Below are 22333 nucleotides of genomic sequence, written 5' to 3'. Positions count from 1 at the left end.
ATTTCATGTTCTAAAATAAGCTCATGTGGGCATCAACCGCATTGCAATCAAGCATTAAAGTACTGATAGTCAAATCAAATCATCGTTTATTGTCATAAAACATACAATATGTTGAGACAACCGTCATTATTCATTTAAAAAATTACAAATTAAAGAACTTATCTATCACAGTCGAAACTACACTAAGTTACTACACACTACAATTTACTCATAATTAAAATAACAATGAATTTATGAGCAAGTATGAACAAGTGTCCTAGTAGAATAGCTCACTAGCCTACTTGTAGATGAGTCAAATTAGAATGATTGGACATTTTCAGCGGTGTTGAAAATGGGCTTCAAATGTAGTAAACTTAGTAAATTCATTACACACATAGTTTTAACTACATTACCATGGATTTTATTGAAATATTAAATTTAATGTTTTATGAATTACGGTAGTATTCATAAGCAGTTCGACATGGGAAACCAACAAAATTAGAAGTTAATATCTCTTGTATCTCACGCCAATAAGGAATAAAAATTTAATTAAACAATTAGTTTTCGTAATAATATTCGAGGTACTGCACATCTGTATATCCTTTAGCGGTGCCAATATTGATAGTATAATAATCTCGAATTGAAAGTTCTGCAGTTGAAATTAAATCTGTATTAATTTACTTATAAATTGTAGCTTGAACCGTGAAGTACGTGAGAAAATCTTTCGTAGCATTTATTTCTGTAATTAACATATTCATGCTTTCACTCCGCCAAACATCAGCCGAACAAATGTGATTTAATTGCATGCCTCAGAGAATTGTGGAATACATTGAGAGATCCGACACAAAATTATATTCATGATGCATGCTTTCTCCATGATGCAATACAATTTATGTAGGCCTCCTTTCAAAGAGTACTGTATTTATCAAAGTGGTATCTAGTTCTTGGATATTTATCAATTTCAAAAGGAAGAGGAAAACTAGACAGTCACTGATATAGTCACTGACAGTAATTGACATTTTAAATGAAATTTGTAAGCCTATGAATTTCATATATTCTGATCACGACAAGAGTATTGTGAAGTGAGACAATATAAAAATACTGTATTACCTATTGGCATACCTACTGATTAACGGAATCTATAGGTATACTGTAATAATGAATATGGAATTTAAATTCATCTCGAAGAGAGAATAATGAAGTGAAAATATTTACTGTATCCATTATTATGTGATAATATTATTTATCTCATTCTACTAAAAATTCTCTGATTTGTTTCAGGTTCAAAGATTATCCTTAGAAGTGTGAGTGGTTTATTCAAGTCGGGACAATTGACTGCTATCCTGGGACCCTCAGGAGCCGGGAAAAGCACACTTCTAAATGTACTAGCTGGATATAAGTGAGTATCATTTTATAAAAATACAAATTTCTTCAACTCTTTTCTTTCTCTTGCAATGATTTTCTTGGTGAGATAAATTTCAACCATGCAATCATAATTATTTGACTTAAATGGGAGCAGTGATTTTGCCAATTATAATTTTTTCAGTGATTTTGCCAATAAATGTCACACAGCTAATGGGAGTTGAGTAAGAGAGAATCCAATCACAATCTAACTAATGAGAGAGAAACTTTGTCATTATGGGGGTTGAATAATAAGAGTTCATAAAATCACATGTTGATCAAAGAGAGAGTAGAAATTTTGTCACCATGGCAAAAGTTTATGAGAAATGAGTAAGAGACAACTCAACTAATCACAATCTTACCAATTAGAGAAAAACAATTACGTCATCAAGTTAACGACCAATAAGATGACAACCAAGAAGATGGCGGACCTGCCGAAAGATCTCGTTGTCACAGTGAGTGATTTATTCATTTATTGTAAAATATCTGACTGCTAGTCATTTTTTCTAATAGCAAAAAGTGATTTAATAATAAGCAGTTCGTGATGGAAAACAACATTGAAGGACCAATAAGAGTTGAGTGAGAAACAATTGAACCAATCACAATCTAACTAATGAGGACAGCTTTAGTATCTATGATCTCTTATTCCTTCTATTCATTTCAATTTTATTATTTTCATCATTCTCATTTCTTTTTCTTCCTTATAAGCTGAGATTTTTTTAAATAAATAAATAAAATTCACACCTTTTTCTTTTCTCGATTTTAGGTTCAAGCCACACGAAGTGGTTTTTGGGGAGTTTTTCAGACGAGTCGGCAGGGCAGGAAGCTCTCATATTGGCTGATTATCAGCTGATTCCCGAAGGCCGACCCAATCAGCCAATCAAAGAGATTCCTGCCCTGCTGACTCGTCTGAAACCTCATGAAAAAAAGCTTTGTTTATCTTGGCCATTAGTTACAAAATTTAATAATGTATTATTTTTAATAACTTACTTTATAAGATACTTAATTCGTTTATTTGAAAGAATTTGTATGATGTATATTATATTCTATCTTTTATCATCTATAATATTATAATCATTTGCTATTGTTTAATGCATGAATTATTTCAGATTGTCACAATAATCCGATTTGTATTTTAATTGATGCGATTTGTGCAGTGACCTTGAACAGAAAAAATACAGTAATTTGAATCAGTCAATACTAACTTTTCAGAAATTCATATCTGTATTTCAGTAGTCAGCATCTTAATTAGTTCTTGATTGATATTGGTTTCTACTTAGATTTTTTTTCTCATTAATAGAATTATATCTTTCTTCATAATATTCATAAGATGATAAAAATAAATAATATCATTATTATTCTATCTCTCATGACCACATATAACAATTAAACATTGACAATATTGTACTTCAAACTCTAATAGGAGAAATATCACAACTGAAAACAGCAGAATTGATTTGACAGGTGTGCAGATTCTACCGGCTCCATCCTAGTCAATGGCCGCCCTCGAGCTCTGCAACAGTTTCGCAAATTGTCACGCTACATAATGCAGGAGGACATGCTTCAGCCCCGCCTAACAGTGCAGGAATCCATGCTGTTTGCTGTCGACTTGAAGCTTGGAACCACCATTTCACGGGAGGAAAAGCTGGATACTGTGAGTTCAATCAACTGTTGTACTATACAATTGAAAACATCAATCCAATTTTCATTTTCCAGTTTACGGTTAAAATCTTCAATATTAGTATTGGTGTTGATGCATATGTAGGGAATATTCACTTGGTAAGGGCTACTCTTATTTACATAAAAATTAAAAATCGAAGTACACTTTTTTCAACTTTATTTTATTTTTACTCAAGTCGAAACATGTGAGAAATAAGATAGAGTTGTGTAGAGGGTAGGCCTACTTTGAATGTAATATTTTTATCTTAATACGTAGGGGAATGAGGGTTTCTTTTCTCCCAACTTCTATTTTTCTCCTATCAATATTTTTCTCGGTGGATTCTTTGTATTATTCGACATCGGAAACTTTACACTGCTCTCCTCATGTTAAAAAAAGAACAGGGGGTTTGCTTTTACACAAAGTTGCCAAAATATATTATCATATAATCTATTTCTGTACCTGATTTATTTGAGTAGGAACATTTGTAACTTTATTAAGTGACAATTCATTTGTAATATTAACGGAAAGTGCGTGTGAATAACTAAGCTGCTTGGTCTTCAAATAATGACTTTTTATTCAGAAATTCGTAAATTTGTATAGGCTAATACGATATCAATAAGACTGTTCATTATCTCAATGTTCTCGTAATTTGTAATGTATCAAGAGATTCAAGACTTCATAATAAAAATATGGAGTAACTTATGATATGGAGCAAAATATGATATCAAAATAAAAATTATTATACTCTGCAAATAGTCATTTTACTGTTAAAACTTGATGAAACATGTGAAGCATAAGGTCGTAATGGATCAAGAAATTCATGTCTTCATAATAATAATTATATGATGTAATCTCTTATTCACGTTTTTCAGTATTCAAGACTGAATATTTTTCTCTTTTTTCGCAGATTGACGAGATTCTGAACATGTTGAGGCTTTCAAAAACGAAGAACACTCTGTCTGGTCACTTGTCTGGTGGAGAGAAGAAGAGACTGTCCATTGCTCTCGAACTGGTGAACAACCCACCTGTTATCTTCCTTGATGAACCAACAACGTAATTATATGAATATATTTACATTATCAAGTACTAAGTACTATTAAGTTGACTATTCATGAATTGCAAGAATTATATTGAATTTTGATTATGTATTGCACTGCAATCTTTTATCATGAATACATCAAAGAATGTGCCATGATAAAAATTCTTCTGGAGACTGAGAGAATGCTAACGTACTATCATTTTCTGTATTTAAAAATACACTTTTGAATCAAATCGTGGAAATCAAAAACATATAATACTGTGATAATTATATTATTTAGTGAGCTCACTCTATTATTTTGTAGTGAAACCTTTTTTATTATTTGTGTGAGTTTCGATAATTTCAAATAATTTTATTAAAGAAATGAAAAATCATAATATCAGTCTACTTACATTTTGGATTATCAGTTCCCTAGTTCAGGATCTCCATTCAAATAGGAGGTATAGTATTGGAGAAATATTAGTCAAATCAAGTACGATGAGAAATATTATAATAGTTGCCTGACAACGTTTTGGAGAACGATTCAAGTAGTGCTTCAATACCGTATTGCAGTAGTACACTCCACTCTGCTGTTATTATTCACAACAACAGTGTTTGATTATAAATAATAAATAAATAAATAAATAAATAAATAAATTTTATTGTCATAAACCAACATTGGTAATTGACAAAGTCACACAGTAAACAAAATATAGAACACAAAATACATTCATGTATACATATAATTTGATATTTGATTAAAATATAACAGTATTTTATCCACCTACTGAATTTGTTCTATACTGATCCAGTTAAGCCAGTTACACACACATCGATTTTTGAACGTACGATTTTTTGCCGTCCTTATAAATTCTATTAGACCAAACATATTATGTTCGTCAAGTTCCGTTTAATCTGGTAGAATTCATGAGGCTAGCTTCACACACATTGATTTTTGTTCGTCGGTATTTTGCCGCCCTTATAAATTCTATTAGATTAAACAGATAATTTCAAACAGATGATGTTCGTCAAGTTGCATTCAGACCAAACATATTATGTTCGTCAAGTTCCGTTTAATCTGGTAGAATTCATGAGGCTAGCTTCACACACATTAATTATTGTTTCCGTAACTGGCCTAGAATTTATTGGACAGTAAATATTCACATTTTTCAAAAGCATGGATCTTCAGGAAATGTATGAGATAAGGTAATATCAGAAATCTTTTTAGTATGTTGTGGAGAAGTTATATTTGCACAAAACTTGTAGTACATGCAGTATGCGCTTGCCATGTAATATAGGTACAGTAATAGTGTACGATTACAAAAACTATTGAATAGTTTTTCATAGCCTTGTTGATGAGAGATAGAGCCTACTACTATAGAGAGATTCACGGTATGAAGTCAGTGGAAATGATAGGAAACACTGTTATCAATTTTCTTTCTCTACCCATGGCTTACCTCTAGGTATCTGTGATCAAGTTATCCCTGTGAATTTGATCTGATATTAATAGTCGATTCTTTATATTGAACAATTCTATCTCAAGTATATACCATTCGTCAAGAAAGAAATTAATCCTTGTAGAATCTATTAAATTGAACATAACTTATCATACACATACCCAGTCACGCCAAAAACTATTGTAATTTATTGATTATTTTATTTGTAAAAATATTTCTTGTATTTGGCAATAAATTCATTATTCATCAACATGTCAATACCAAATCTAGGCAGTATGAGATTAAAAATAAACTTGAGAAGGTCTTCTACAAAACTCTACTTATTGGTCATAGTCTCTGTGTTTGTATGTTTGTAACCACTCTATCTTACTTAGAGGATCACTAACACTCTATCTCACTCTAGAGGATCACCTTATACGATCATCTCATTTTTCTCTAAAATCGAATAATTCATGGTTTCAGTGGTTGAAGTATCTAGTGGAGAGTATGGTGATTATCTGGAGAGAATGACTAATGCCATTGAGAATGGGAGGTGCTATAAGTGGAATCAGAACAAAGTCACTGACGTCCGATACCAAGGTAAGTTTCATGATAAGTTAAAATCACGCTAATAATAATATTGTCTGTGAAGAAACTAATGTACACATCTTGTTATTCAAATTAAATTGCATTAAAACATTATTATAATTTTGGAAGTATAATGATAGAAAATGCTCAGTTTGAAATTGTTTACTTATCCAAAAATTACCGTATTTTTACCCTGAAGCATCACAATTGGTTTATAACAAATTTTCAGATAATTATTGATTGATCTAATTGTAATTAGTGTGTGATCTAAGCTTGGTCTCATGTTAACGCGTCAAGTTAAAGGAAGTATCAAACAAAATACTAAAGCTGAAAGCTGATTGGGTGAAATTATTTCTCTTGTTCATTTGTTTTTCCTCTTATTAGACCAACATTGCGGAATATACAGTAATTGATTGAATTATTCAATCAATTACCGTATATTTCAATTTTTGAAAAAATTCAATGAGGCTTGTTTTGGAATAAAGCTGCAAGCCTCTATATGTTGTATTTTTTCTATTTAAGTGAACAAATAAATAAATATTGATTTCATTAAAAAATAATTTATTTTTTCATCCTCCACAGCAAATGAAGAGGAAGAGAATCTAGTCAGTACTGATCTCCATCACATGTACAATTTCGAAAGTTCAGCGTGGTTACAGTTTAGGATATTAATAAGTAGAATGTCTCTACAAGGTAGAAGAGATATGGTAAGTTGGATTTCTATAAATTTATATTTTATCACTTGGAACTGAAAATGCTGTTCAGATATTGCTATAAAAACTAGGCTGAATATCAATAGTAATAAGAGGGAGAGTTTCTTTGAATTTATTGATAATGCATTTATATTTTGAATTATTATCTTCGGTTACTGTTAAAGGCTAAGGCTCAACTCACACTTACGCGACTCAGGTTGAGAAGAGACTCGACTCTAGTCGAGAGCATATGTTTTCAAATGGGTGACGTCGCGAAGACTAGAATCGACTGGTCTGAGTGTCACCATTTGAAAACACATGCCCTCGACTAGAGTCGAGTCTCTTCTCGACCTGAGTCGCGTGAGTGTGAGTTGAGCCTTAGTCTATTGATTAAGAATAATAAGGATCTAGGAACTTCAAGTCTAGAATAAGTTATAAAAGTCTAGATATCATACATTCTAGGATGGAATGCTAGGAGAAACTTACAAAGATTGGAAAATTTTCTAGTAAGATTATTTACTTTGTGGTACGGAATCATCTTACAAAATTGACTATTGGTTTAAGATATCAATTATATTTAAGAGCATAAATTAATATACAGTATTTTTAGTGATTCTTATCACTAGATTTCTATTATCACTGAATATCTATTTGGAATTGTGTTAGTTTATTTGTTTTGTATAATAGCATTGATTCTGTAGAAATTATTGATTTTCTACTATTTCTTCTGTGGTCACTTTCTTGAAGTTGACTATTATTGGAAAAAACCTTTTCTTCAATAATTAATCATTTATCAACAGTATTCATAATTTTCAGTTTTATAGTTATAATCATTAGATACAACTCTATTATTTTTTTTTCGTTTAACTCACTGTTCATTTTTTCATTTTCAGGGATATATTATATTGAAATTAGCAATGCATATTTTCATAGGAATGATTATTGGAGGGATGTTTTTCCAAATCGGCAATGATGGCTCGAAGACTATTTTCAATTTTGGTTTCTGTTTTGTTACGATTATCATTTTCTTGTATATACCAATGATGCCAGCGCTCTTATGGTGTAAGCTTACTTTAATTTTTATATTTTAATTTATTGTTAATTTACTTTTATTCATAAATTTCCAATAACTTCATCTTTTTTGTGACAGAGGAAAAATATCCAATTCGAATTAGACAAAGTGTAACTAGCTTACCCGTAATAACTTGTCTCAATCTTATCAATTATTGATGTATTGACATTTCAAAATGTATCATAGATACTCTTTAGTAAAAAACTATTGTTGATAGCTCATTGAATAAAACTTTTATTCAAATACAATGGAATTTAGAATAGAAGAATTCAAATTGCTAAAAAGAATTCAAATCCCGATTGATTAAACTTGAAAGCATAGTTAATATTTTCTTATATTCACTCTAGTTTCTTCTCAGCATAAATTTATTCCATATTGCCTTGGGTCGTACTGGAATAATTCTTCTAGTGGCAAGTGCTTGAGATTGACTTAAATTACTAGCTGCACGATAAGTTACTAATTGAATAAGATTTTATTATCTTTTTGCTGCCAAATTATGCTTCTAATAATGCCTCTACGTCAATGTAACTAGTGTCACTAGTTATATTAGTATCATGCAATTTGTTTTCGAATATCAAAATTTAGAACTTCTCAACTTCATAATATTCAATACATTGTAGAGTAAACTGTTATTCTACAGTTATAAGTTTCATGCGAGTAAAATATTATTTCATTCAATTTCAGTTCCTCAAGAAGTGCAGTTATTGAAAAGAGAATTCTTCAATAGATGGTATGATCTAAATCCATACTTTTTCGCCATGACATTCTGTCAGTTGCCGTTGCAAGTGAGTATAATGAAACAAAAATAATATAATAAACACCATTGTTCAAAACTTTCTCCCATTCAGAGTTGAATTTGATCAATAATACAATGATGTCATCTCTATTAACATCTCGAGCAATTGGTGATTTGGATCAGAGGTAGTGAATTGGAGAAAGCTCACTACACTCTCGATAAAATAATTATTGAAAAATTAGATTTTGCGTTAGTGATAAATAAATTTATTCATCTCATCATTATCAGTACCGTACTGAAAATAATTTAAAATTCTTGTCTGTTCAGAGTATATTTTTATAAAGTTTTAATTCCAAGAGATTTTTAATTTAAGTAAAAAATAATATATGGGCTTGGATTTGAATGAACATTTTTATAACATACTAGCTGGCCCGGCGAACTTTGTACCGCCAAATAGTTTAATGCATCTCATGACAAACTTTAGCTGGATGCACACCTGAGGAGGCGCGATGCGGCCTTTTTATTTGTATAGATAATTTCAACTGCAAAAAAATTTTACTAAAAATCAAATAATTCCGAACACCGAAGACAGCACAATAATTATTCGAAACAAAGCAATGTCTTTATAGCATGTAAGTCTTTAACCTGAGGCCGCACTGCTGGATGGTTACACACAGAACAGTCGTTTTGTTTTTAGTCGGGGCGTTTAGAATAAAATACATGGGCGGTTATGGAGCAGCACACACTCTTGTCTACTATCTACCGACGGCTGTTGTATGACACAATGATTATAAAAGCTGATCTTTATTCCTATGTGTGGCCAGCTCACAAATCTTGTCCCATAAGGATTACATGTAAACTTTGAAGGACCGTAGGAAAGAGTCTTGAAGTCGGATTATAAATTTGACCATAACACACACAACTAAAAAAACCATCAAATTCGGTGCACACATGAGAAATTTATTGAATATAAAAATTTGAGGCTTGATTTTTATTTATATAGATTGTTCTTCAATTATTGTGGATCAAACTACAATTACTATAACGAGATTTTTAATTTAAATCAGCATGATCATGTTCTTCTGTTTCTTAATGCATTATATTTTTCTAGATTGTTTTTGGAATCGGCTATGCACTGTTAACGTACTTCATGACAGATCAGCCAATGGAGTATGAGAGAGTTCTCAAAATTCATTCTGGTGTGCCTGATGATCTCCATTGTGTCAGAAGCCATGGGCTTGGCAATATCTGCTCGTCTCAATATTGTCGTGAGTTTCCATTATTATTAAAAATGCACAATTAATTTATTGAATCAGGTAAAAATACAATATGTAGGAAAGATAAACGGGCGTTTGGCCAAAACAACTTCAAGTCGAAATTTAGACAAACTAAAATATTGTTGTGGTTGAATTTTCAATAATTTGATAAATAAAGTAGTAGATAATATAATATATTGAGTAATGTCCATTGAAATGATTTATATTCAGATTTATTATTTCTGAAGAATTGAGTGCATCATTCTTGTTCAGTTTAGTGTTTATAGGTGAATAGTTAGAGGTCAAGTTTATTTATCACAGTTGGAAATGACGGCTAGACTTGTTATAAGTAGAGTAGGCCTATTCCATTAATTGTATTTCATAGAATTGTATTGATAATTAACAATAACGTAGTCATGATTCCTTATCTGTATCAATGTTCTAGGATTGATTAAAATTAAAATTCAGCCAGACCTCGGCGATGACAAGATCCGGGTCGAATTATTCACTAGAAATGAATAATTCATCCGAGCCAGTTTTTTTTTCTAATTCATGTTCTTTTTATTGATAAATACAAACTTTTGATGAAGTAGCCCACCTCTTTTCAAATATTTTTTTCATTATTTAAAGTACAGTATATTTAATATCATTACCATCTTTGAGCTATATATTCATCATCTTTCATACTTCGACAAAATATTATGCATTATTTCTACAGACTCATAACACTATACACTATTTCACTATTGTAGACAATGATTAGTGTATAGGCCTAATGTGTTATCCATGTAGATTCAAAATACTAATTATATCATAATTATAAAAGTATATGATGCTGTAAGGATCCTTATCATACAAAATAGATCATGGAAAGCGTAGATTGTGATATTTACTAAGACATACATGTCTATATCTAAATATATAGACTTACAAGCAGTAACTCTAGAGTTTAATCTTCAATAGAGCTCAATCTTTATATTTCTCTATATCTTTAATAGAGTTCAGTGTATTATTTTGTATTGTTACAAGCGATGATTTGCACTTTGTTTACAATACTTGACCAAGTTACTCAACTAATTTCGGTTGCAATTTCAATTCATGTCTGATAAATTTCTCAACTTCTGCATATTCACAGAACGGCATTTTCGTGGGACCAGCCGTTTCAGTTCCTTTGATGTTACTGGCCGTGTACGGCCTAGGCACGGGGAGCAAATACATCCCTTCGCACATCCGTTTCGCCATGTACTTCAGCTACCTGCGCTACGGACTGGAAGGCCTCATATCGTCCATCTACGGCGGCGGACGCACCAAAATGGTCTGTCCCGACTCCGAGATCTACTGCCAACTGCGCGAACCTAAAGCGCTGCTCAAGGAGGTTGGCATGGAGGACGTCAACTATTGGTTAGACATTGCTGCGTTGGCAGTTTCTTTCCTGGTCTTCAAGGTCATATGCTATGTGCTCTTGAGGAGGCGTTTGAAGTCCACGCAATCGTTTGGCGCACTCGGGTTTATCGGCAGATTTATCAAGACCCATTTCAATCTAGCTGGAAATATAGGAAGGTAATACACGGATGTTCCAAAGCTCATCACACTATTTTCATATGATGATTCCAGATACTCTATGAGATGAATAGTATCATAAGATATTATAATATCATTATCTTATACTAGATACTCTATGATAAATAGTATCATAAAGATATTATAATATCATTATCATATCTCAATTTAGATATTTATGCTGGATAGTAGTAATCATAACTCAGATACTGTACTCTATGTTGAATAATAGTTATCACATCTCAATTATTATTGTTATATATACGAAACCTTGATTTTTCCGATAGTATGAAACATACCGAAAGACTGTATGATTTTAACGCTAATTTTCAATAAATCGCAATATTTCCATACGTAGATACTTTATGATGAATAGAAATCATCATAAATCTCAATTATTACTTCGGAACCAGGATTTTGTGTAGGTACTATATTTTTGGTTTTGTAGTTGGTATCTATAAAACTGGATGTAGCCTTTTTAAAGCTAATTTTTAAGAAATCTCAATATTTTCTTGCATGGATAGATTACTTTATGATGAATAGTACGGTACCGTAGTCATCAATACTATTACTTCCAGGATTTCGTTTACTGTATTTGGTTTTGTAGTTGGTAAAACTACTATAAATCTGGATGTAGCCTTTTTAAAGCTAATTTTTAAAAAATCTCAATATTTTCTTGTATGGATACTTTATGATGAATAGTAGTCATCAATTATTTTTCCATGATTACGTTTACTGTATTTGGTTTTGTAGTTGGTAAAACTACTATAAAACTGGATGTAGCCTTTTTAAAGCTAATTTTTAAGAAATCTCAATATTTTCTTGTATGGATACTTTTTGATTAATAGTAGCATCAATTATTATTTCCATGATTACGTCTACTGTATTTGGTTTTGTAGTTCGTTTCTATACAATTGGATGCCCCTATTTATTTTGTTGTATTTTGTGATATGTTTTATGAACTCTCATTTTTGAATATGATTCAACATTGATATAATAATAATAATTCTTCAGTTAAAATTACACTATGAAAAGAGAAATATTTTGAATTTTCTTCATATAGATGTGAAATAAAAAGGATATTGTCATTTTCACATAATTTATTTGAGCCAAACTTAAGTTTCAATGCACTAAGGCATCTTTATGAGTAGTATTTTTTTGGTTAGACTTAGTGCATTAAAACTTAAGTTTGGCTCAATTAAAATATGTGGAACTGAAAATAGGAGTGCATTAAAACTTAAGTTTGGCTCAATTAAAATATGTGGAACTGAAAATAGGGGAACTCCCTTTCATTTCACCCTAATTCTTCAGTTAACTTTTAAATAATGCTATAGTAGCAAATTGAACTACAGTAACATTATATTTGTTACTGACTAAAGTAACAATTATTGTTCAACCACGGTAAGAAGATTGATACTGGTGTTGCGTGTCATCAGAACATGGTTCACCGTGACGGTATATGGTACGATACTTCAGATGTGTTCACTCTGTTCCCACCTCTGGTGTCTCTTTTCTGTGAGTTTTTATAATAATAATAATAATAATAATAATAATAATGATAATAATAATTTTATTAACAGAGACAACAGGATAATAGAACAGATAATAGAACATGTAGTAATAATGAATATTTCAAGAATTCAAATTCCCTCTTATTTCAAGAAATTCCTTTCTTGAAAAATGATGATATATATTCAAAGCAAATATATTTCACTTTTCATTGCATAATTTAAATGGTAATCGACTGGTTTTCGGCGTGTTTGATTATTTTCTCTTGCGGATGGATTTTATGACGTGAAAATGTTCATGGTTTCTCATATTCAAGTTATTTGAAGGTGAACACAGTGTTTGACAAACATAATAATTTTTGAGAGCAACAGAGTATAGTATTTTAATAATTTATTTTTTATAAAAATGTTATTTATGAAAACTCAAACTGAAATCCAAGCCTGAGAATCAAAAGTTCGAAATTTTTCCACGATTTTTGAAATGTCTATTTCTATTCGCCCTATTTTTTGGCACCTTGAATAGTCTATGGTCCTATAATTACTTCTATAATCTTTTCTGCGCCCTATAACTATATTATTGAACTATATTATTTTATAAAATTCGAATACTAGACTGAAATTTTTCAAATAACCTAATATTAAACCGATTAAGATCTGATTTGTGTCCCTCAATGTTGGCTTTCACTAAACTTGTATGGAGTTTTCATTGCTTTGGTGTGCGGAATAATATTATTATAGTTTTTATTAAAGTAGTTCGTGCCTCTTAAATATTTGATTGTTCACCATAGTTGAATTTTCTAGTATTTATAACTCGATTTGGCATCGTTGAACAGCTTATCAAAATTTGATAAGAGGAAATGCTATCGAGAAAGCTACCACCACAAATGTTGGAATGTGCTCTTGTTTTCCTTAGTTTACACGATTTCATGCAATATGTAAAATGTGTGCTTTTGAAATCCAATTGATATATTTTATCATGAATCTATCACTAAGAAAAATTGCCTATAGTTTCATACATGAGGATATATTAGGCCTATGTTACTTTTATTATTATTGGCATATACTATGATAAAAATTCTGTGATTTTTCTCCCACCTATTTATTTTGTAAACAGAATTTGAACAAAAGTAAAGGCCGGCCTACAAGCTTGAAGATTAGAGAAAATATTCGAAGAGAAACTCTAGTTCAACTGAGAAAGTTGCAAGGGAGCGTGTCAGAGTATCATGAGTGCTCTAGCAACCATATTTACTCATTTTTTACCAATCTATGATATTTTTGTACACTAAAGTAATATTGAGCAAATATTGATCATTTTGTATACTTTTGTGTATTGAAAGTAATACATTATTATAAGTGCATTACAAGAATAAATATTATGTAGCCTTAGTACAGTATTTTTGTTGAATTTGAAATGAGACTTCATGCCTTATTGTTGTACCAGTATATTATATTATTTTGTTGAATAAAATTTGTTCCTTTATCATTTATCGTTGGCTTAGAGATATTGTTATAAATAAGAGGATGTTGTTTTGTAAATGATTTATGTTAAGATAAGTTATGAATATCATAACCGAGATTAAACTTTTTTTTATCAAAATAGACTTTTGTAATCTCTTACTCAAGCCTTGCGCTATAATTAGTAGTTATATTTCAAATTCTATCATATTCACAATGTGAGTAATTATTATAAGCAGATTCCTCATACAAAATAATTATTGGTCTATCAAATCAAATAGTACTTTGTTCATCATAGAATTCATACGATATAAATAGTGTAAGACTAGAGAGTTTGAAAATTATATGAAGTTCCATGCCAGAATCATAGATGAATCACAGATTGATTTATTTGTGATAGAGTTAAGGGTTATATTTTGAATTATTTTTACACATCGGCAATGGAATTGACACTTCGGAATCGACAATACGGTCGATTCTTTGTAGATAATTTAATAATTTCTATAATTTCCCGGTATACTTTTCCTATTTTCTCCTTCTAGAGCCTAACTAGATGATTGACATTACAATCATCAAGATCAATCTCAAGATTTTTCCTAGTGAGTTTTTCTTTGCTATTTCACTTTTCGTTGAAGATAAAAATATTTTTGCAAGTGAAATATTTTATTGTTTTTAAATAAAATAATGAGAATGCAAAATATTAACATTTTTTTGAAAATACAAAATTTATTAACAAACAAATAATTATTCAGGTTTCTTCTTCCCTAAGCCAGTTGCATAATAAATCAACAATAAATAGAGCTCCATGAAAATCATAACAAATAGTTCTTTGATTCTTGGAGAATTTGGTTTTTGATTACAAATTGTATCATCACTCTCTTCAGGTGATTTGTTATCCTGAAATTGTGAAGATAATATCAATTATCAAAATAAAGCGTTCATAAAGCTAATTAATTTGTCTATCTCTGAGTGAAATATAGTAGCCTAGACCTATATTACGCAGCCCAAATATTTATCAGCAATTCTCCATACTAATTCCAAATCAATAATTCAGATTCATAGTAAACTCTACAAAATCCTTAGAATTTCATAGACTTGAGAGTATCAGGGGGGATAGTACCCTTAATAATTACTATAGTACCCCTAAACAGTAGTACTGTTGTATAGTACTGTACTATCCGTGATTAGTACTATAAAGTACTTTATATACTATCACTACCATCATCAAATTCCATTGATTACAAAAAAATTATCTGTGGACAAATATTTTAATGTATTATTGCTGATATCAATGATTGTTAAGGTATTGTGCATGTTTTTTTGGGATACAGTGAGAACTTCATTATTCATTTATGGATACAATATACGGTAAATAAGAAATAAAAATACTGAACAGTGAACAATTACAGATAAAATAAGCATCCAAACCTCTATTTTATCAGTGTTATCTTCTGGAATGGTGTTATTGGATTCTCCTAAAGCAGCAGCTCCATCTTTACTGTCCAAATGCATTGGTTGTCCATCTAAGATACATGTACTTCCAGGCCTAGCTCTCAAGTCAGTTCCACCGCAAGATCCATCATCCAGAGTCCTCTTTTTACCTCTCGATTTTCTCCTTTTTCTACTTGAGGTTGAACGGCTTTCACTGCTACTTCTAGAACCACAATTATCATCAGTGTCACTAGCTGAGGTATCAGAAAGTAAGGATGGTGGTTTAATATCAATCCCCATACTGTGTGAACTCGTATTTGTATGAACTATCACTGTGGGTTCAAAAATAATGCTTTTCGATTTCTTTCTCTGTCTACACGTTTCATTAATTCTTGAACCACTGTTATCATCAGTGTCACTAGCTGAGGTCTCAATACCTTCAGATGGTCGTACACTATAGTTTTCCTTTCTTTCCGAATTCTCGTTTATCCATACTGAGTCCAAAGTAATCCGATCAGTGTTTGCTTCAGATGGCTCAATTGAGTCACTTCCATTCGAGTCACTTATAGTTCCCTCTTCAGTATCAGATTTATTGGCGATATTATTTAATGTCTCATTTTGAATACTCTCTACTGCCCGAGACAAATCTTCATCATCGCTTCTTGAACTAGTTCTCGACCTTTGTTTACGCATCTCTCTTTTGGAAACATACTTTACAAACCCTTCAGAATCCTCAGCAAGACTAATATTAACTCTGGAGGCAACTCTATCACATACTTTGATTCTAACTGTTTTCGAAAATTCTAATGATTGTTGTTTGTTCTTGTGCTGATTTTCAGATGCATGATCTTGTGAGTCGTCAGTTTTTGTTTTCGCTTCTTTAGCTGCAACTTGCGACCAAGAACACATTTTTTGTGCAGATGACTTTTCATCACAACTACTGGCTGTAGTAGGCCTACTGGAAAAGCTTTCAGAGAATATTGTTTGCAGATCTGGATTGACAATCTTACTTGTTCCATCAGGTATTTCCCCAAATTCATCTCCAGAACAGTTAACATGTAGTTCATCAGTAGTTTTGGTGTAGTTATCATTGGTTGAATCATTGTCTGATTCTGTAGTTAGAACATTATAACAATTATTATTATTTCGGGAAGCATTGTGCACACTTTCCAACAACTTGGCAAATCGTTTTTCTGCATCATATATTGCAAACAAATCATATTTTGGAATTCCAAGGGAATCCAAATGTGGATTGAAATTTGAGAATTTGTCTGATTCTGTAGCTAGAACATTACAACTATTATTATTGTGTTCTTTGTCCAATAATTTGGCAAATCGTTTTTCTGCTTCTGATATTGCAAACAAATCATATTTTGGGATTTCAAGGGAATCTGAATGTTGAGAGTTTGTGAATTTATCTGATTCTCTAGCTACAACTTTAGAACTATCATTATTATTGTGTTCTTTCTCCAATAATTTGGCAAATCGTTTTTCTGCTTCTGATATCGCGAATAAATCATATTTTGGAATTTCAAGGGAATTCAGATTATGAACAGTTTTGCTTGAGTTACCATATTTTGTAGTTTCACATTGACCTGATGCTGGAATAATTGAATCCCTCTTACTTGATACTGAATTTTGATAGTTTTGAGTACTTACTGCAGCTTCAGTAAACAGACAGGTTGGCTGATTGTTATCCCTTAATGGTATTGGATTTTTATCAGAATTCTGCATTTTTATTTTCTTCGATTCAATCTCATTCTTCACGTGTTTGTCCTTTTTCAATTTTCCTCTTTTTCTTTCATCTTTATCAACATTCTTAGGGGTTTTAATAGATTCAGAATGCCTTGAGACTGCTTCCTCATTTATGCTGGAGTTTTGAGAAACAGAGGAACTACTATCTACTGGCACTATATAGTCTACTTCAGATTTGCCAGTCAACTCTTCTGAACTTGATTGAAATATAGTTTCATTATTCACGGTTCCTTCATTAACTGGCGAGACTTCAGGTGTCTCAATTTGTGAAACATTGCGTTTTTTCTTTTTTGATTTTGACTTTTTGTTTCTACTATCATCCTGTTGTGTGTTATTTTCACTTGGTTTCTTGAGGAGTGATTCATCATCCTGATTTATGTTACCATCGAATTCATCACTTTCTTTTCCCACAATCTTAAACGTTATCTCTTTCCCCACTTTAGGTGCCGAAATAGTATTATCCCCAATATTTGTTCCCAGTGATTTACTGTTAGAATAAATTATTTGATTGTCAGGCACCGAAACATGTTTCACTCTACGTTTTTTAACATTCTTATCTCTTTCTGCATGTTGAAGAGGGTCATCATTTTCCCTCACATCTTTGGCAGGTATCTTCTTGTCATCTGGCTCATTGTTTTCCACTTTACTTGTAGCTAATATAGGTTCTACATTTTTAGAAGCTCTTTTAGTATTCTTCTGCACTAAATTCTCCATCGAAAATAAATTACCATCTTCATTTGACTCACAGTTAGATTCTAATATAGGTGGTGATATTGGTTTAAACTGTTTGGTCTTAGATTTTGATTTCTTACATTTCTTCTGATCTTCCATTGAAATCTCAAAAGATTGTTTGGAATCATCAACCCCTCTCAAAATAAAAACAAGCTTTGATTCCTCTTTAATTTTAACACTTGATTCTTTGAGTTTATCTGCATAAGTTTTCTGAACTTCAACATTATTTACTAAGTTAACGGAATCACTGCTGTTTGGATAACCAGTTATATTATTAATGGATGGAACTTTTAGAATGGGTGACAATTCTAGCTCATCTGAGTTGGTGATCGGTATTTCAGAACTAATTTCGTTATTTTTCTCAGTTTTATCCTGACTTTTATTATATGAACCCAAAAATTGATTTGATTGTATTTTTCCTGTACATGTTTGATTGTATATCTCACTTGGCTTTCTTCTAAGAGCAGCTGCTTCCTTCTCATGCATTTCTTGTTCAATATCATTCTGGAAAAGAGATTGATTTGTGCCATTTAAATCTGATCTTATTAATAATGCGGATCTAGATGTATTCACTTTGCGACGTCTGCGTTTACTTTTCTTAGCAATCTCACAATCATCTGTCAGATTGCTAATATTTTCTTCATTCTCTTCATAAACCTCCGATTTAACTTGTCTAGCCATTTGTTTCTTACAAACTTTTTCCTCTTCAACTTTTTTGATGCTCACCTCCTCTTCCTCCGTCATTGACTGCTCCTCATTCCTCAATTTATTCTTATTCCTTCTCCTTCTCTTACTCATACTATTTGCAGAGTCACTCTTCACTACCTCATTTGATTGTGTAGAATCAATAGCATCAACTTTACTTTGCACTTCTTCTGAAATAACTTCTACTCCACTAATTTCTGAATCGGCAGAAAATTTTCGTTTGCTGATTTTTCTAATATCCTTTTTACTGTTAGTATTAGAACGTGATTCTTCCCAGTAATCTGCTGGATCTTTGTCATCTTTTGTGTTTTGATCTTGTATATCATCGTGATTGGAGGATGTTCCATTTATCAATTCAACAGAATCTGAAAATAATTGTTCAGACGAAGCACTTTCCAAACCAGGTTTTTGTTTATTCCTTCTTTTTCTCCTCTTCTTGGGTTACTCCTCGTTCTCAACTGTTGTTGGAGAAACATTGCCTTCTTTCGAATTTTGAGCTTTCATTATTATCTCAGTCTCTTCATTCTTAATAAGTTTTTCAGGAGGGACTGTTTCTAATACACTTTTCTCCTTCCCATCTTCCAATCGTCTTTTCTTATTCGGCTTTTTTCCATTGTTTTCTCTTGTTTCAAGGATTTTATCATAATTCTTCAAAGTGTGCAATTCAGAGTTTGATTTACTCCCAACAGATTCAGTTACATTCTCAGGGGAACTAGTATTTGAATCTACTTCTTCCTTGATAACTAACAATCTATTTTTCTCCGGCGTTTTTTCTTTTTTGTTTTCAACACAAACACCATCTCCCACTTCTAATTGTTGTAATCTTTCAATCTTTACCTCTTCGTTATTGATACTCCTTCCATCCTCATTAATTAGAGGGGTTGATGACTCCTTTTTGTGGGTTTTCCCTCTCTTTTTTCTGCTCTTTTTGGGAAATACTTCGCATTTCAATTGATCAGGAATTGGCTCGAGGCTTTTTGTGACAGTATCAACTTCGTTTTTGTTCGGGTTCTCAGATTTTTTCTTAGATTTTCCTTTACTTGAACACTTTTTTTGGACAATATTTTCAGACATCGTTGTTGGATGGCATTGCTAGGGTGGTTTTTGGACAATCTCTTATAAATAAATTACATTAGAGTGTTTGGAGCACTTTCCTGAAAAAAGACAATAAGTTTTTTATTTTGTAAAACTATATTATCTTGAAAAATGCTTAAAAGTTTTAACCAAAGCTAAAATTAAAAAAAAAGAATTTTAGAATAGGTTGAAGCTAGAAAAATACAAAGTGCTCAAAAGTTTCATTGCCAAAACTAAGCGCCATCTTACAGAGTGAGCCATGGAGCTACAAATCGGAATTTTCCAACCTTTCAGAATAATGCTGATCATTGCTCAGGCCTACATCTTAAAAACAAGAGCTGCTCATTTTCATGCAACACTTAAATTAAAATTAATTTTAATTTTTACTACAATTAAAGATTAAATGAATTTTACATATTATATTTAAAATTGTAAATGAATACGATGAAAGTTAAAAAAAAAAAAATTAAAACCATCATCGAAGTATTCTTTATTTTTGTTAAAAACAATTATATTAAAACCTTATATTCTGCCTAGTAATATAAATTATTATTAATTTATTGGAGTTGAATTTAATACATGTTTTGAAGTAACTACAGCATATTAGAAATCAATAAATTGTTTGAAAATCGGAATCATTATATTCAAATATTTTTAACCTTTTAAAAAGTCTAAGCTTGAGAAAAACATTATATGAAACATTTTATCATTAGCCTATCACAACATTTATTTATAAAGAAAAAAAGTTAAATTGACATACCAATTCTGTAAGTTTTCTTTGATTGACTATAATTTTTAATTAATTTTACAATTATTGTCAATAACTTTTACAATTTTGATCAACCAAAAACTTCAGGGCACACCACAAAACATAAATGCAATACTTCAGAAATCTTTCCATAAAATAAAATAATAATATAGATGTACAGATGATGTGCACTTGATTTCTGTCGTTACTATATTTCATGATAGCCTACATATCAACATATTTCGAGAATCTTGATACAATCAACATGTGATAATATAAACTTGATATTTTCCCTTTTGCCAACAAAAAACCTTAAATACGGCATTATTTGAATACAATAATTAGTTGGGTCTTTCTTATTTACTCATATTTCTTCAGGAAATGAAATAAAAGGTATAATTTTGTTGTTTTAAGCAAACTGGCTATCTTATTTTTGTTATTTGATAAAATTTATCACTATCTCTATTATGATACTGACAACTTAATAGGACAACTTGCTAGTTGTATATAATATGGACAGCAGCTGACTTTATTTCTAGATGGAGGATCTTTTATGTAGGCTATTTTGATATTATCATAGAGAAAGCATTCAATTATTTATCAATAATCGTGGATCTAATGATCTTGGTTGCTAGTTTGCTACACCGCACGCGAGATCAGTTTTGCAGGTTACCTATTATTCTTTTTGGAAAGAGGTAATGTATACTTTGAGTGATCCTATACAATTTATTAGGTAATTTCCACTCTTTATGTTATTATTCATTATCTATCATTATCAACCTTCTGATACTGTAATCTGATAGAGCTGCGTTTACACCGGCGGAGTTAATGACACAAGTTCTCAACATTTTTGTTACTAGTTGACCGAGCGAAGTGAGGTCTAAGATTCAAGTCGACGGTTTGGCATTTCTCTTAATGTTTAAATTTTTTTATGTTGCGCATTTACGGCGATACGCGGTAATAGTTTTTCATGAAATTTGACAGTTATGTTCCTTTTTTAATTGCGCGTCGACGTATGTACAAGGTTTTTGGAAATTTTGCATTTCAAGGATAATATAAAAGGAAAAAGGAGCCTCCTTCATACGCCAGTATTAGAGTAAACATCAGACTATAGAATATTCATCATAAATCAGCTGACAAGTGATTACACAGATGTGTGGAGAAGCCAGTCTATTGCTGTATTTCCATAAGGTCTATAGTTTCAATCAGGTACTTGTGGATGAGAATACTGCGTGAGGTCTACTGTTCACATAACTACTAGTTAACTTTTGTTGATAACAAAACTAGCAGCCAAAAAAAAGTTATTAACATTTATGTTGAAAACTTTTGTTGTTCAGAAACGATAGCTATATATAGGCTTCAACAGCGGGAACCTACCAGACGACAAGCAATGATAATTTCTGATGAGCGTCGCAGGAGGTCGGAGAGATTGGAGGATTACTGGAGAAAAATAAAAATAGGGGAGTTTAAAGGCAATAATTATTAAACAAAATTTGTTGAGCTTATGTAGTCCAATATGCGGTATTA

General features: G+C 31.3%; 2 protein-coding genes across 2 annotated transcripts in view; one reads left to right on the top strand and one right to left on the bottom strand.

The window, feature by feature from the left end:
• Nucleotides 1–12628, top strand: part of LOC111052403 (ATP-binding cassette sub-family G member 1) — a 91770-nt gene extending 79142 nt beyond the window's left edge. The window contains 10 exon segments of the mRNA XM_039429395.1: nt 1261–1378; nt 2845–3034; nt 3948–4093; nt 5973–6094; nt 6665–6789; nt 7668–7836; nt 8531–8631; nt 9694–9768; nt 9770–9850; nt 10974–12628. Of these exon segments, the coding sequence (XP_039285329.1) occupies nt 1261–1378; nt 2845–3034; nt 3948–4093; nt 5973–6094; nt 6665–6789; nt 7668–7836; nt 8531–8631; nt 9694–9768; nt 9770–9850; nt 10974–11402 (1556 nt within the window). The 3' untranslated portion in view covers nt 11403–12628.
• Nucleotides 12629–15067: 2439 nt separating this feature from the next.
• On the bottom strand, nt 15068–21139 carry LOC111052404. The gene is made up of 3 exons (XM_022339063.2): nt 20819–21139; nt 15790–20138; nt 15068–15258 (listed from the first exon to the last, which is right to left on the bottom strand). Exons 2-3 carry the CDS (start codon nt 19075–19077, stop codon nt 15106–15108), a joined length of 3441 nt encoding a protein of 1146 aa, XP_022194755.2. The 5' UTR covers nt 19078–20138; nt 20819–21139; the 3' UTR covers nt 15068–15105.
• Nucleotides 21140–22333: the final 1194 nt, after the last annotated feature.

The sequence above is a fragment of the Nilaparvata lugens genome, chromosome 5, assembly GCF_014356525.2.
Source record: "Nilaparvata lugens isolate BPH chromosome 5, ASM1435652v1, whole genome shotgun sequence".
Classification (NCBI taxonomy): domain Eukaryota; kingdom Metazoa; phylum Arthropoda; class Insecta; order Hemiptera; family Delphacidae; genus Nilaparvata; species Nilaparvata lugens.
The sequence above is the reverse complement of the archived record's forward strand: the minus strand, read 5'-3'. Positions and strand labels throughout refer to the sequence as shown.

Excerpts from the sequence above, each read along its gene's own strand:
- LOC111052404 (XM_022339063.2), bottom strand. The coding sequence starts at position 19,077 with ATGAGTAAGAGAAGGAGAAGGAATAAGAATAAATTGAGGAATGAGGAG. Across the intron at positions 15,259-15,789 it reads ATAACACTGATAAAATAGAG|GATAACAAATCACCTGAAGA; the intron begins GTTTGGATGCTT and ends TCACAATTTCAG.